General features: G+C 43.1%; 1 protein-coding gene across 1 annotated transcript; it reads left to right on the forward strand.

The window, feature by feature from the left end:
- Nucleotides 1-12,787: 12,787 nt before the first annotated feature.
- Nucleotides 12,788-14,739, forward strand: LOC147880071 (uncharacterized). Its single transcript, XM_087371653.1, has 3 exons — nucleotides 12,788-13,155; nucleotides 13,242-13,510; nucleotides 13,598-14,739. The coding sequence occupies exons 1-3, from the start codon at nucleotides 12,812-12,814 to the stop codon at nucleotides 14,737-14,739; spliced, it is 1,755 nt and encodes a 584-aa protein (XP_087227779.1). The 5' UTR covers nucleotides 12,788-12,811.
- The last annotated feature ends 207 nt before the right edge of the window (nucleotides 14,740-14,946 follow it).

Below are 14,946 nucleotides of genomic sequence, written 5' to 3' on the forward strand. Positions count from 1 at the left end.
TCTCACAAAAACAACCAATAATGAGTAATCAAGCTGAATTTAAAAGTTTTTTTGTGTTAATTGTCACCCCTCAAGAAATCTTTCATTTTGGCACTCAAATGTTGTTTTTCTTTCAAGTTTTTTGCATTGAGTAGGTAGACTAGGTAGTATAGCATTCCCCTAGCACAAAAAAACCTGAACAGAAACTCCAAATCTGTTAAAAATCTTAAAAAAACCAGTCAATGACATAGCACATTTCTATCCCCATGGGTTGGTGGCTTAGTGCTTTCCCACCGACCATCGCCATAGCCGTATCCCATCGGTCAAACTTCATTGACCTGTGACCATAGTGCCTATCCCCATGACCTAACTTTCGACCACGGTCTAACCCGCCACCCTAATTAATGCACGTCAGACTAGTTAGTTATCCCATCGGTTTGACAGTCGTTGACTCGTGGCCTTAGCGCTACTCCCACAATTGTCGCTATAATATTATCCTGCAGATTGGTGCCTTCAGTTATCCCCACGTCTATGGCCATATTCGTATCCCGTCGATCCATATATCCTGCTGACCGGTGCGGTAAGCTCATCCCCACGACCATTGCCATCTTGCTACCCCCACGCCCATCACTATACCATTATCCTGTCAACCTCGTTATCCCTTCGACTGTTGTCTTAGCTCATCCCTACGACCATGGGGATACCACCGCATCCTATCCCACTGACACATGGCACTACCTATCCCACCAATCGGCGTGTTAGGCACTATCCTGTCACCCATTGCTATACTAGTATTCCACCAACCGGTGCGTTAAGTTATCCCTACGACCGTTGCCATAGAGCTATCCCTACGACCGTGGGGTACTGTTGGGATAAAGATCAAGGGCTTGCTCTAAGGTGCATATGTGCATCTAGAGGAGTCACATGTGTGTGTGTGTGTGTGTGTGTGTAGTAGTAGTAGAAGCACACCTAGTGCTATGAGGTGTCTAGACTATGACCTAAGTGATGATGTAAGTACAAAGGCCCCCACATGGGAGGTTCCTTTGATTTAGCTAGTTCCTATGATGTAGGGGCTGATTGCCATTGATGTAGGGAAGGTGCCTTTGATCTAGGCCACCCTCTCCCCATTTCTATATAAGAGAGTCACCTCTCTCACAATCAATGGAACACACTTCTGGTTTGCATCTAGTGTTCTCACTTCTCTTCCAAGATGCATCTCTTCTATCCGATGTTTTCCAACATTTGGTATCAGAGCTTTAGGTTCTAGATCTAGCCTAGCCTAGCATTAGATGCTCCCTAGTATGAATTCTTAGACTTTTTCAAGCCTCTTCATCATCTCCATTTCTTCCCCTGTTCTCCCCCAAATTTGTGAGAGCTTGTTCTCTAAGTATAGTCCACCATTTGCAAAGCCCTTTGAACTAAAGCTGCTACCCCTGGGGTGCACCTTTGCTCAGAGCATTCTTCAAAATTTGGTCCCTGTCAGGGCTAACCCAAACTGAGTGCACCGAGTGTTTGTCAAATTGCGTGCCTACAGAGCAGAAGATGACCTGACCTTCAAATACAAGTTAGGCAATGCCTAGAGCTTGCTGTTGGTGAAATATGAGGACCAATGCATGCTGGAGCGAGGAGAATCCACACAAATAACAGTCGAAGAAGGCGCAGTTCTCCAAGACATAATAGTGCATAATTTCGCCTAAGCTCTGTGTTGGACTTACTTTGTACTCAAGCTTTACTTTTGCATAGAAATCCCTTTCAAACTCTTCTCCAGCTATGTGAATTATGCCCTCCAAGTTGATCTAGTACTCTGCAAGGCATTTTGATAGTTTTTTTATGTTTGATGGGTGAAGCAAGTGATAATCTATCTTTGAGTATGCTAAAGTGAAAATACAATTCTAGATTTAGTCAGTCATCTCTTAGTTGATGATGGTGTTTGGACAATTCTCATTGAGGGGAGGTAGAAATCATGATGTTTTTGAGGCAAGAGTCAAGAAAATCCTCATGAAGACCTTCATCAACAACATGCACAAATTGAAGTGCTTAAGACAAGGTGTGAACAGACATGCCAACATATATGGAGATGAGCAAGTATGGTATGCATATGGTGAGAAAAAGTTTATTCAATTCTCCTCTACAATCATGAAGTCTATGATCACTCATAATGGTGAACAAATGGATGCAAATGTTGATGACTATGTTTCAAAGTATGTTTCCTTTTGGAAATGTTTTGTACTTCTCAAGAACAACATTCTTACTAATGAGACATTCTTGGTGCTACCATTGAGAAAGGGAGATCTACTCTCTTCACATTTTAATTTCATGCCAACTTCATTGGAAAATGACAAGATGTATATGGATGTCAAGATCAACATTGAAGGCTTCCTCAAAGTTTTCAAGATGAAAGATGATACTCATATTGCTTGTGAGTCTCTTCAACAAGAGCCATCACTTTTGGACACTAGAAAGCTTGAAGATGATCAAGCATTTACAAAGAATGTCAAGGCAAATCTGATTGAAGAAAGTACTTCAACAAATGAAGAATCAAACTTTGTGGTAGAAGACAAGGACTTTGCCTTTTGAGCACTTTGTCTTTGAAATTTTGTTTATAATCACTTAGTCAAATTTTGAGGTTCTCTACCTAGAGTAGTCCTCCAAAAAGAATGTTATGGTTTTGCTTTAGTCCATATAGTCTTTGTAAATCACCTTTGGTCACCATATGATGTAGGCCATGTGATGTGTGTTTGCTCCCATGGTACCTCTTGCAGACATGAGAAACTAGGTCCACACAATAGCTTAAGATTCATCCTTGTACATGCAAGGGAGATAGCCATTTGGGGGGTTCTATCCCATTTTTGTAAACCTTGACCCTTGGGAACCTTTGCTAGCATGAGCTCCTAGCCATATATTTATCCTTGACCACCATGAGATGGCATGAGAAACTATGTGACTAGATGTATCCTTGACATAGCAAGAGGCAAACCCTTGAGGGGGGGTATGTTCGGATAAATGTGATCAAGGGCTTGCTCTAAGGTGCATATGTGCATTTAGGGGAGTCACATGTGTGTGTGTGTGTAGTAGAAGCACACCTAGTGCTATGAGGTGTTTAGACTATGACCTAGGTGATGATTTAAGTACAAAGGCCCCCACATGGAAGGTTCCTTTGATTTAGCCAGTTCCTATGATGTAGGGGCTGATTGCCACTGATGTAGGGAAGGTGCCTTTGATCTAGGCCACCCTCTCCCCATTTCTATAAGCGAGAGTCACCTCTCTCACAATCAATGGAACACACTTCTGGTTTGCATCTAGTGTTCTCACTTCTCTTCAAAGATGCATCTCTTCTATCCCACATTTTCTGATAGGTACCTCTGGGGTAGTCCAAAAAAAATTACAAAATTATAGTTAAGCTTGAGTGTGCCTTGTTAGAGGTCTCATACATGCACTTGCGCTCGGAAAGAAAATTTTCCAAGGATCCCGCACCTGAAGACGATGCTTCGAGCTACGCTCAGTCCACCTTTTGCCCTAGCTGGGATTAGTTCGATCCGGGAGCTCGATTCCTAGCTCCCACTCCGTAATAGAACCCCGACAGAAGGATCCATCTAGCCTCGACGAGACGGAGAGCTTGGACGAGGTGATGTAAGAACCCTTGGGTCCAAGGGCTTTCGAATCCCCCTTCACTAGTGTGGCCTCTCCCAATTCTCCTTCTCCTTCTGTAGCATCCAGGTTAAGAGGTACATTATCCATTATCCAACATGTAAATTGGACATTTAGGCTGAATAGAGTCAGAAAACATGGAGAACCCCTTCTCCAGCATGCCCGTGGGAAGGGAAGGCCAGCAACAACCACCTCCTGAAACGCAGATAGGGACTGAAACTGGCACCTTTATGGACCCAGGACCCTCCTTCTTCTTGCAAGGCACCCTCAGTGGGAATGCATGGATGATGAAGATCCATGGATGAGGGACTTCTTCCGAGGACAAGAACCTTGTTGAGGAGATGCAAGAGGTTCTCAACGAGGGGCGTCTTATGAGCCCCCAACCGTTGTCCCTGTGCCATCGACCTTCGCCAACTATGTGGCCCCACAAGTTCCACCCTATCACCCATTGCATGGAACCTTCATGCCAATGCCCCATGACCCACCCCCTTTAGGAGTCTGACCATTTCCACCTGTACCTGTTGCTCTAATGAATGTAGGCCTTGGCGCATGCGTCCCAATGCCGGTACCAGTAACTCAATGGATTCCCCCACCAGGGCTAGGCTTAAGGCCACCACCCCTACGTCCCATTAGGCCCACAATGACACCGACTCCACTAGCTGCCCAAACAATGCTGATAGATGAGGCAATGCGCATCTTGGTGAATGCCCTAGGAAGGGGGCCCACACCACCTCCGCTTGCCCCAGTGTTTCCCACAGGGATCACGAATCCCTCAAGGAGCTGACGCATAGCCATCTTCAAGTTAATGACCAAATTCCTTAGGGAAGGAGACCCAGTCTCCCACGTGGAGCGATTTGAGCAGATATGTGAAGCCTTTGGAGCTCTCAGAGATCTAGAAATGGCTAATGCGTTTGCTCTAAGCCTAGATGGCAAAGCAGGCCAATGGTATAGAGCTCTCACCCCGGAAGAAAAAGTCAATTGGGAGATGTTGAGAAAAGCCTTCATTGTGGGGTTCGCTCCCAGTGGACATAAATGGAGCCCAATTAACCAGTTATATGAGGTGAAGCTGAATGACAAGGAGTCCCTTTGGGATTACATAGCTAGAATCAAGCACCTCAATTCTCGTTGCGAACCATACGAGCAAATGAGCGATGAACGATTGTTGCCCCGCTCCCTCATCGGATTGGTGGACCTGAAGCTGCATAACCACCTTATGGTTATGAATCCTACCTCCTTCGACCTATTCAGCAAGGTGGCTATCCACATAAGTGATAATATGATGGACAAGGCTAGCTCGGATAAAACCCCGACCCCATCAAAAGTAGCACCATCAGTCAGGTCTTCCAGTGTGGAGACGATCAAGAAGGAGATCAATGAGCCCAAGGGCTTGGATATGAGTGAGCTGGCCTCAAATTTGCTGAATCAGCTAGGCCAACAGTGGAGGTTAGGAACCTCCAAGGAGGCGCCAAGCAACCTTGTTTCCATAGAGAGACAACGTCTGGTGTGGGGTATGCAACAACAACCATCCCTCCAATGAGTGTCCTTGCCTGAGGGCAAGGCCAACCCTCTACTGCACACATTGTCATAGATGGAGAAATAACTATACCTCCCAATGCCAATTTTGGAGGTTCCTGCCCCAACCCATGTATCAAACGAGACCCCCATTATCCTTGATGGCCCCACCTAATCCTATGAATGCACAAGGTGCTCCTTTGGCTAGTTCAAGCCAGTATAGAGAGCATAACAGGCTCCGTTACCGCCGCCCATACTGGGTCCTCAACCTCCCCTACCCAGTATAGCTCTGGTCAATCAAGTATTGGTAGAAGAAGTACCCAATGATTGGGAGGAGCCGGATCTAGACCATGGACCCCTTGACTACTACCCCTACGAGGAAGGAAGTGGCACCCTAAGTGACTTCCTCCTACAAGCTCGGATCAGCAAGTCCTCATGTTCCAAACTGCTCCCTTGAACTCAATGGCTGGAGACCTAAACTATGTCTCTTGAAGGCCCCCGATCCAATGCTATACCTGCCAGGGCCCACACAGGGCAAGTGAGTGCCCCTACAAAGGTACTTTGAACTCTCCGGTGTCATGCTTCAAGTGTCAGGGGCTGCATTTCTTGAAGGACTGGCCCTATATAGATCTTACCCTAGCCGCTCCTCCCATGACTGGCCCTACACCCTTGTGTGCGGCATGTGGAATCGAGCATTTGTTCAAGGACTATCCCTTGAGAAGACCAACAACCCCAGTCATGCCACCTAAGAGCACCAGCCTTAACTTGCTCAGTATCAAACAAGGCCAGCAGCTGGCTGCAGTACCCTTAAAAGTCATCACAAGGATGCAAGCCAAAGCCATAGGTAGGGCAATGAGGAAACATGCAAGGAAGGATGAAGTCATCACAAGGATGCATTGAACAAGGCCAGGTGGCTATAGTATCCTTGAAAGTCATCACAAGGATGCAAGCAAAAGCCATAGGTAGGGCAATGACGAATCAGGCAAGGAAGGATAAAGGGCCCCTACTACAAGGCCTTGAGGCTCCTCAACATCTGCAGACCCGGTCCAAGAAAGCCATACAGGTAGGTGATGGGTCTGACTAGGTGCTCATTGAAGACGGTTCCGATGAGGAGACAACCACCCTTCACCTCCTCTGCCTCAGAACGTTCTTCCACCGAGGGTAACCTAGAAGTACCTCTAAGCTCAGGTGTGAACAAGCCAGTACATGCACCCCCGCCCCCATATAAGGAAACCTATCCAGACCTAGAGAAGTAATATGTAATAGAGGCCCAGAACCTGGTACTGGACTACTAGGAAAAGTTCAAGCATAGACTTAAGGCAAGTAGAGGGTTAGATACCATCCACCTAGCCCACCTGACTAACCACCAATGAGTAAAGGCACTCAAAGTGCTGGAAGGGGTGAATGTTTCAGCTTCGATAAGTCGGAGGTTCCAGATCTGATGCAGAAAATGTTCCAGGAGGACCCAGTATTGCAAAACCTACAGGAAGAAGGATACCTTTATGGTTTCGAGGACCTACTATTAGTGGGAGAAGAGTCCTCACAGGAACCCTACGATAGTGCCAGGTTTCAGTCATCAAATCATGGATAGTACATACATAGCACATGAGTGCCATCACTTCCCGCATGTGCAGCCACCAGAAAAGCACACACATCACAGTCACTACCGCCACATTAGAAATTATTGCACATACAGAAGACCAAAATTACCACATGTCACTGCCACAATTCGCAAGCCAATAGCCTGCTTTGAAACTACTGTTAGAAATCTACCCACCACTACCACATGGTAGTTAGCCATTGGATGCACCAAGTACGGGGGGGTCCTACTCCCCTGCCGCCTAGCCATGGACAACCTCCTTTAGCTCCCAGCAAAAGGCCAATGTGACTAAAGGAGGGTCTATTTTGTTTCTCAAAATATACCAAGGTCCCTTCATGGTCCCATTGTTTATGGGATTTCTCCCTTTATATCCATGTGTCACCTGTACGTGCCAATGGCCTCTTAGCCCCCTTAATTTCTTTTATTTATTTGTCCATTACCATGAGGGGCTTAGGACCATACCAAGGCCTTTTTTTTTCCAACAAAACTTGGGATGACCTTAGTGACACATTCATGCAACCCATGCACTATGAGCAGGTAAGCAATTTCTTTTATGGATATCATTTCTTATAGAACTTCATTAAAGATTGTATGAGCATATCATGGATCTTTGTTTTAGGTGGTCTTTCAACCCGATCGAGTGGACAACCAGTGGTGAATTGTGATTCAACTTGTACTTGGAAACTGACATGTATTTCCACATGTGGAGGTAGAGAATGAAATGGAAGATAAAAAAATAGATGGGTTGGAAGCTAGCAATTCCAATACCCCTTCTACTAAAGTTTTGGAAGAGAAGATAGGGTTTCTTAGATACCGATTTTGGAGACCTCAATCTATAATGTGCTAAAGGTGTACAAGTCCTGGCCATGGATGATTGAGAGGATGAACATCAATCTCACAATGAAGATTCTAGAGACTCTTCAATTGATTAAAGAACGAAGAACAACATTCATCCAATATTTTTTGCAATGTGAAAACATTTAAATTTGATTTAATTTTTACAAGGTTTAGGAAGGGTGAATACCGATGCTTTTTTTGATGCTGTGTGTTTTTCCAGTGGCTTTTTTGACTGAAATATCGACCCTAATATCGATGCTATTCTAGCAAATAACACTAATATCGATGGTAATATTGATGCTAATATCGATGAAAATATGGATGTAATGACTTTCTAGCTGTAATATCGACGAAAGGCTTCTGCACCAAAAAACTAAGTAATAGGAGTAAGAAAAAGAGCTAGTGTAGAATTCATGCAAAGATAATGGAATTCGTTAAGTTATAGTCCTATTAAGTAACAAGTGTATTCACTAAAACTAGTGCTCATGCATGTTACAATTATCTAAAACTATTGCTCACTAACTCTTCTGGTACTGGGAATAGTTAGAAGTCATATATGTGGTCACTAATTGGTAGTAATTGGTAGTGCTAGCATAGTGGCTGATTACCACCACCATTGTTTTAAGTGTCCACATCCTCTAATTAAACTGGTTTTCTCTCATAGTGGTCAACCAGCTTAGCATGGCTGTACCATAATGGTGGTTGAATATCAACCACCCCCGCCCCCCCAAATTGCATAAAATGCAAATGAAAAATTTAACTAGCATAATAGCAGCAAACAACTAGCATAGTGGATGGAACTATTGGCTCATTTTGATCGATTTATGGCTATTTCTTCCCTCCTTGACAAGTAGCTCCCTTTCTCTCACTTGCCAGCCTCCCCAACAAGCTACAACCTCATGGATTCAACAGAAAATATTCCTCTGCATACTGATACACCTAGAATGGGTGACTGGAACTAGCAGATGAATATTAATTTGGCTCTCCATCATCACCCTGAGCTTCACAAAAAATGGCTACATTGAATTATGCATTGGCCCTTAGTTATGAAAGTATGCAATCTCAAGTGATTGGACTGTGCATAACTAGTAATACAAAGTGACTAGGTTATGAGCTTCTTTTTATGTGCAAGGATTGGAACTTTAGACCACACTGCTTGCATAGCACATTCAATGTATCAGACTTACATAGATCTCCAACTAGAACGAGCACGATGGTTGTCATTTCAACTAGTGAGCTTGGAAAATAGTATTGCATCTCTGTTTGTCTATCTGTCTCTCTCCAAAATTTCATAATATGCAAATGAAAATTAACCAAAATTATGATATGTGAGGAAAAAAGATAGCCAAAATTTAGCCTTACAAGTCTGACTACTGATGCGCACTGTATCAAGCATGTGTATGATGTGCTCTTTGTACTACTTGTGTCCCCTCCACAACCTACAGAATCTTGCCCTTCTTATTTGGAGAAACTCTCGTGTTGTTGTGCCATATTAATGTCGCTGAAGCAATGATTTCCTCACTTCCTTTTTGTAGCTATCTAATCTAAGCTATACATTGCTTTCAAATTGTCTAGGCCATCCCTCAAGTGGGAGAGTATGATCTCTTGGTCATGCAACTTCTGGGGCATTAGAAGAGTGGATACTTGATGAATCCTTGGGTGGAGGGTAAAGCTTCTAAGGTCATGGGCCTGGTAGCCCCCCAAATGACCTGATGTTGTTGTCTTGATTACTTCCAATAGTTTTGAAATCATAGCTCGTGTTCTTTATTTTGATGGCCCTTCTCAAATGGGTGCATCTACCTTCTTTGAGGCTAGCTGTTTAAGCAAGGAGGCATTTTTTAAGGTGTTGTCTCCACCTCTGAATTTGATGCAATTGTGTCTCTAGTTGCCATTTGAATATTGTATCATAGGTTTCCATGGCTTTTAACCTCCTCCTCATACCATGACCAAGGATATCAACTTTCCTATCTCACACCCTTTGCCTAGTTCTCTTGAAACCTATGACAAACCACATCACACCATGTGGTTCCTTATTTTAAATGAAGAAAGTGACGAGCTATCTTGTGAAGATAAACAAGGACTTGCTTGAAAGCTTCGTGATGATAGGAACCAAAACTTGTGCACATCCTAACTTCCAAGAGAGCCAGAGGAGTAGCGAGAGCCACAAGGGAAAATGCGCTCGAGGAGCATGGAAGCCAGGGATTTGTTTTTTCAAAAAACAGAATTGAGGGGAATAAGTCGGGGTCATGAATGTAAGCAATCAAATTCTAGGAGAATGTTCATGTGATAGGGTGATAGGGTTGGACACAGGTGACACACGAGTGTGCGTGGGAGAAGTAAATTTAGTGAAAATTTTGAATGCAATAGCAAGAGTCATCAAAATTTGAGAAAAACTAGTGACCATGTTTTGTTGCCTCTGGTTGTATACATCACCACCTTGTTCCCCCTAAACGAGTGCAAAGAGGCCCAAAATGGTTGATAAAAGAAAAAGGCAAAATGGATCGCTAGCGGGTTTGACACTACAGATTAAGAAATGGAATGACATGTGACATGCTTATGGGCCTCATTGCAAGGTAGTGACTCTAAAAGGAACGAATGCAAAATGATAAATAATATGGGATTTGTTGAGGATTTGTTCAAAGAGTATTGCACATGTATGAATTTAGTTTTTTCTAGTGCATCCATTCATGGGTGGATTAAGCTATAAATTTTGCCAAATATTAGAGTTTTAAGACCACCATGCACTAGCTCAATAAGTTTGGAGTACAATTTTTCAAGGAGTTTGCCTTTTTGACCAAATGAGAAAATGTTATTGAGCTTTCCCTCAAATGTATCTACATAATTGCAGCAAGGTATTGGAGACTCCCTAAACTATAGCAAAGGTTCTCAATTGGTTTGTGGGAGCTCAAGTAGTGCACTTTCACATAAATATTGCTTTCATATATGTGTAGAATAACTATTTGATTTCCTTTTTTTTTTTTGGATATCCTATACATTCCAACATGCATGCTTCATAGGCATGATAGCAGTTGAAATAGTTTAATGGTCTCATTTAAGTTGTTGATTTCATAATTTCTTGATCTCAAATTTATGCTCAAAATGTGTAGATTAGTTTAGATGCTAAGTTTGTCTAATTGCATTAAGAAATGCATAAGTTACGAAGCAAGCAAGTTAGCCATATGCAATATATTCCCTGCACTTCACAAAAAACAGCTACACCCAATCATGTATTGGCCCAAAAGTATTACTTTTTCCATGAAATTGTTTGTCATGATGAGCCATATGCTAGATTTCATTGGTAAGCTTGCTAGAATCTATTACTATGAACCCTTGGATCTATAAGGGGCCTTAAACATGCCTTACTTGTTGCCAAGGGTCTTGGGTAGTTGTTTCACATGGCTACATGCATGTAGTTTGTGCATGCAAGGAGGGGTGTTTCATATAGTATATTGCAATGTGCTTGTTTAAATCATCTCAACCTTGTTGGTGGTGGTTATGATAGTAACTAGTTGCCATTGCTTAGCCACATGCACTCATAAGTCAAACAATGGAAAGTGGCAAGAAGTAGACACGTGACTTTTATGAAATGGACACTAGAGGACACTATGAGAAAGGCCTAGCAATTCCTTCGAGGGTAGGATGGAATCTTTGACCAAACAATAGCGTTCGAATTCAAAATCCATCATTGGTACCCACTGATAGAGTACACACAATAAGAAATGTATTATCTTTTCTCGCATAAATTACTTGACCGTGATGCTTAAGCCCCCATTCTTGGAGCTTATGATCACAATGGCTTCTTCTTTCCAACGTCCTTCAAAAGAGTACCACTATATCTACCTTTGATTTGATCCTGATGCTAAGAAATACTTAACAAGAGTTTTACTTAAAGTAGTCCAAAGTTAACCTAAACTTGTATTATCTATACTTCAAAGTGTTTCCTTTCACAAACGGTCCTTAGAGTACCTATTTTAGAGGGTTAAACCTATAAACATTTTTAACATGCCATTAACATAAATGGATCCACCCTTAAACCAAAGTAGGAATGCACATTTTGCTTAAAATCCTTAAACATTTGGTATTTCTTAATTACCAGTAGGGGATACAGGCACTTAGGGCCTTAGCACATGGATTAGACTAGGATCTTGTCATGGCTATCCCATTTTAGACCACTTGGTCTAGCCTGATAGTTTCAAAATGGGAATAGCCATTGTTTCTCTCATGTTGACAATGGCCTGAAAATGGGAATAGCCATTGTTTCTCCCATGTTAACAATGGCCTGAAAATGGGCTTCCCTCTTTTGAAGATTGGAAATAGGGATGTTTTTATTGAAGCTATGCTTATATATTAATATTAAATCTTGGCGAAAGTTTTACAGATCATTTTTTTAGTTTCACAATATTAGTAGAGCGTAAAAAATATAAATCCTCGTGAAACTTTACATTTTTTCTCATAAAAGTTTGATCCTGGCAAATGTTTCAAACATTTATTTTTATTATGACATACAAACTTTCGACACCAATATAAAAGTTTAGCTTCTTAACGAAACTAACTTGAAAAAATCATCCCTGATTGGAAAGGATGGAATGGTGACATGTGTCCTGATTCCCACCACATGATGCCATATGTCCTCTCTTATGTAATCCACCCTAGTTCTTTTTAATGTTAGAACATGGTGAGCAAGGGAACTCCCGGACGAAAGGGGATTCTTGTGAGGAATGCTTCTCCATCAATGGGGAGTTAGAAACTTGAAGGATTTCGAGTAGTTTTCCAACGACAGCGAGAGCCACATCAACAAATTCTGAGGATTTCAGTGTAGCCATGTTAGCATTTTTTGCGGAACTTCAACTTGGGAGGGCAACGCTAGTCAAAAGATGGACAAATGAGATGTCAAGATACAACTCCACATGGATATTATAGGTGTATGGCACCACCTCTCTATTTCCGTCCATACAATTCCCATACAATCGGCCATGTGCTGATATTATAGGTGTATGGCACCACCTCACAATCCAAGTTCTTTCATTGTCACCTTTTGCTAGGACTCCCCATCTCCTGATGTGACCCAGCTTTCATGATCAGCTCTCGCATCCTGGTGACGTACGAACTCCATCAACCGCGACTCCTTGAACCTTACAGCTTCAAGAGAATTGTCCATAACGCTCCTCCCTCCAATTATATCCAGCCTGGAATGCACCCGTGAGACGAATTTGAGGTTTTCAGCAAAGTGCACCTATGTCTCTCTGGGTAGCAGCTTGCATCGCCCTCGCCGCCATTACTTACCTTTTTGATTTTGCTAGTAACATGGTGGTTGTGCTGAAGTATGGTCGCCGTTACAGCAAGTTCTTAGGGCTTGAGCATCACAGCAATTGCAGCCCACTGTGTAGACATCAGACGAGTGAACTCACGGGATATTTTTGGGCCATGATTGGAATCCTGATCCTGTCGCACACTCTGAATGCCATAATCTTCAAGTTCAAATTCAAGGAGGACGGCCCGTTCAGGGCTGCTTACTTTCTTCCCCTTGTACACCTTTGGAGGCTTGTAAATCTCTTGTGGAGAACGTTGAGCTTGAAGGGGTATGTAATGAATGTGGATCAACATATGAACTTTAGATCGTCCAAGTAGTTTTACAGTAGGTTTAATTCGATTGAACCTGCTGCAGAGTGCAGGATTTGAGATCAGACGAAATGAATGGCCTCTACAACGTTCTCGGCTCTTCATATGAGGGTGTGCCGCTTCTCATTGCTCAGTTTTGCGCATATTTGGTGCTAATCCGAGTGGGTCTGTTCGTCAATAGTATGCCAGTGCTCTTCAAAGTGTCTGTAGCAGCGTCTTTACTATCCGCAGCATACAATGGTGGCACGTCCGTTCAATCCGTGACTCAGAATGCAAAGACGTTCAAAGAGAAAGCGGAAGTAGCTATTGCTGCAGGTATTCAAACGTTTATTTAAAGATTCAAGTTAACACTTTCGGTGTCATCGACCCGTAAATCAGTTGCGATTGTGATTAATATTGCAGGATTATTCACAATGTTTGCAACAATCGATCGATGCCTCTCGTACGCAAACATACTGGTGTGGATACGGGAACATATTTGGAAGTATAGATCAGAGAGATCGAGGGCGAAATTCCATTTCTCAGACGTCATTCCACTTTTTTTTCTCACGTTGAGCATATCAGGATATTGGCTGTTTTATTGGCTCCTTCAGTTCCCTAGCGCCTTCTCCAGGAACCTCCATGATCCAAAACGATGTCTTGCCTCCCTTACGTTCGGATACATGAGCATTTTTCTTGGCCCTTTATATCCCATGGCTAGTGAAGCCAAAGACAAAGGTGAATTAGGAAGAAGGACCTTCCACGTCAGGTTGATCTTTGTGGTACTGGTCAATCTTCTGGCCGATATTGTTGTGTTGTTCGTGACATATTCGTTGCGAGCGCTTCCGACTCCTTACATGATAGCCTCGTTGGTAGCGGCTGTAGCATATCTGGTTTCCATTGGTTGGTACATTAGAACCGATAAACGAATCTCAGGAACATCAAGGGTACACCTTAAAGAGCTCAAAGGAAGGGACTTAGAGAATCCAGCTGATGTGTGTGCAGAATATGGTTGTGGGATTGCAATGCACGCAGTGGAGACCGACATGCAGTCATTGGCGACAGAGAAAACTATTGTAGAAGGCAGCAATTCAGAGAGCGAGGATCCAGCTATGCCGCTGTCATGTGAAACTAAGTCCAAAGAAGATAAGAGTCGTAGTGTTTGCTTGGGTCCACCACAAAGTGATTCCAAGGTCAAAAGCGAACCAACACTAGAAGATCACGGGGAGAATCACGAATCAAGTAATGAGAACGCGAATGACATGATTGATTCATCACAAAAAGATGGCAATGTCAAAGGCGAAATAAGAGAAGATCACGGGGAGAATCATGAGTCGAATGAGAATGCTAACGATATGTCTTTGAATGAATCATGGAAGGTGGACGGGAAACTCGAGCTTGTTGAAGATCACGGAGAGAATCATGAGTCGAATGAGAATGCTAACGATATGTCTTTGAATGAATCATGGAAGGTGGACGGGAAACTCGAGCTTGCTGAAGCAAACAGCAGAGGCAAAGAAGCAGGCGTTGTGGAGTGTTGTGTTAAGCTCATGGCATGCAACTAGAGACTTCCGAACATCCAGATTCTTCCGTGCACTAACATCCTGGTCTATATAAAAGGCTGGACAAGACTTCAGAATGAGAGGATAGGAGCTTGGAGGGGGGCTGCAATAGCCTCTCGCGGCGGTAGCCTGCAGGGGATATCGAGGAGTGCAGGCCTACAGAGGGAGGGGAGATCGAGGAGCGGAAGTCTAAAGAGGGAGATTGAGGCT

The sequence above is a fragment of the Dipteris shenzhenensis genome, chromosome 33 (assembly GCF_047967505.1).
Source record: "Dipteris shenzhenensis isolate YYH24624 ecotype China chromosome 33, Dip_SZ_1.0, whole genome shotgun sequence".
Lineage (NCBI taxonomy): Eukaryota > Viridiplantae > Streptophyta > Polypodiopsida > Gleicheniales > Dipteridaceae > Dipteris > Dipteris shenzhenensis.

Excerpts from the sequence above, each read along its gene's own strand:
- LOC147880071 (XM_087371653.1), top strand. The coding sequence starts at position 12,812 with ATGTCTCTCTGGGTAGCAGCTTGCATCGCCCTCGCCGCCATTACTTAC. Across the intron at positions 13,156-13,241 it reads AGAACGTTGAGCTTGAAGGG|AGTGCAGGATTTGAGATCAG; the intron begins GTATGTAATGAA and ends AACCTGCTGCAG. Across the intron at positions 13,511-13,597 it reads GGAAGTAGCTATTGCTGCAG|GATTATTCACAATGTTTGCA; the intron begins GTATTCAAACGT and ends TTAATATTGCAG.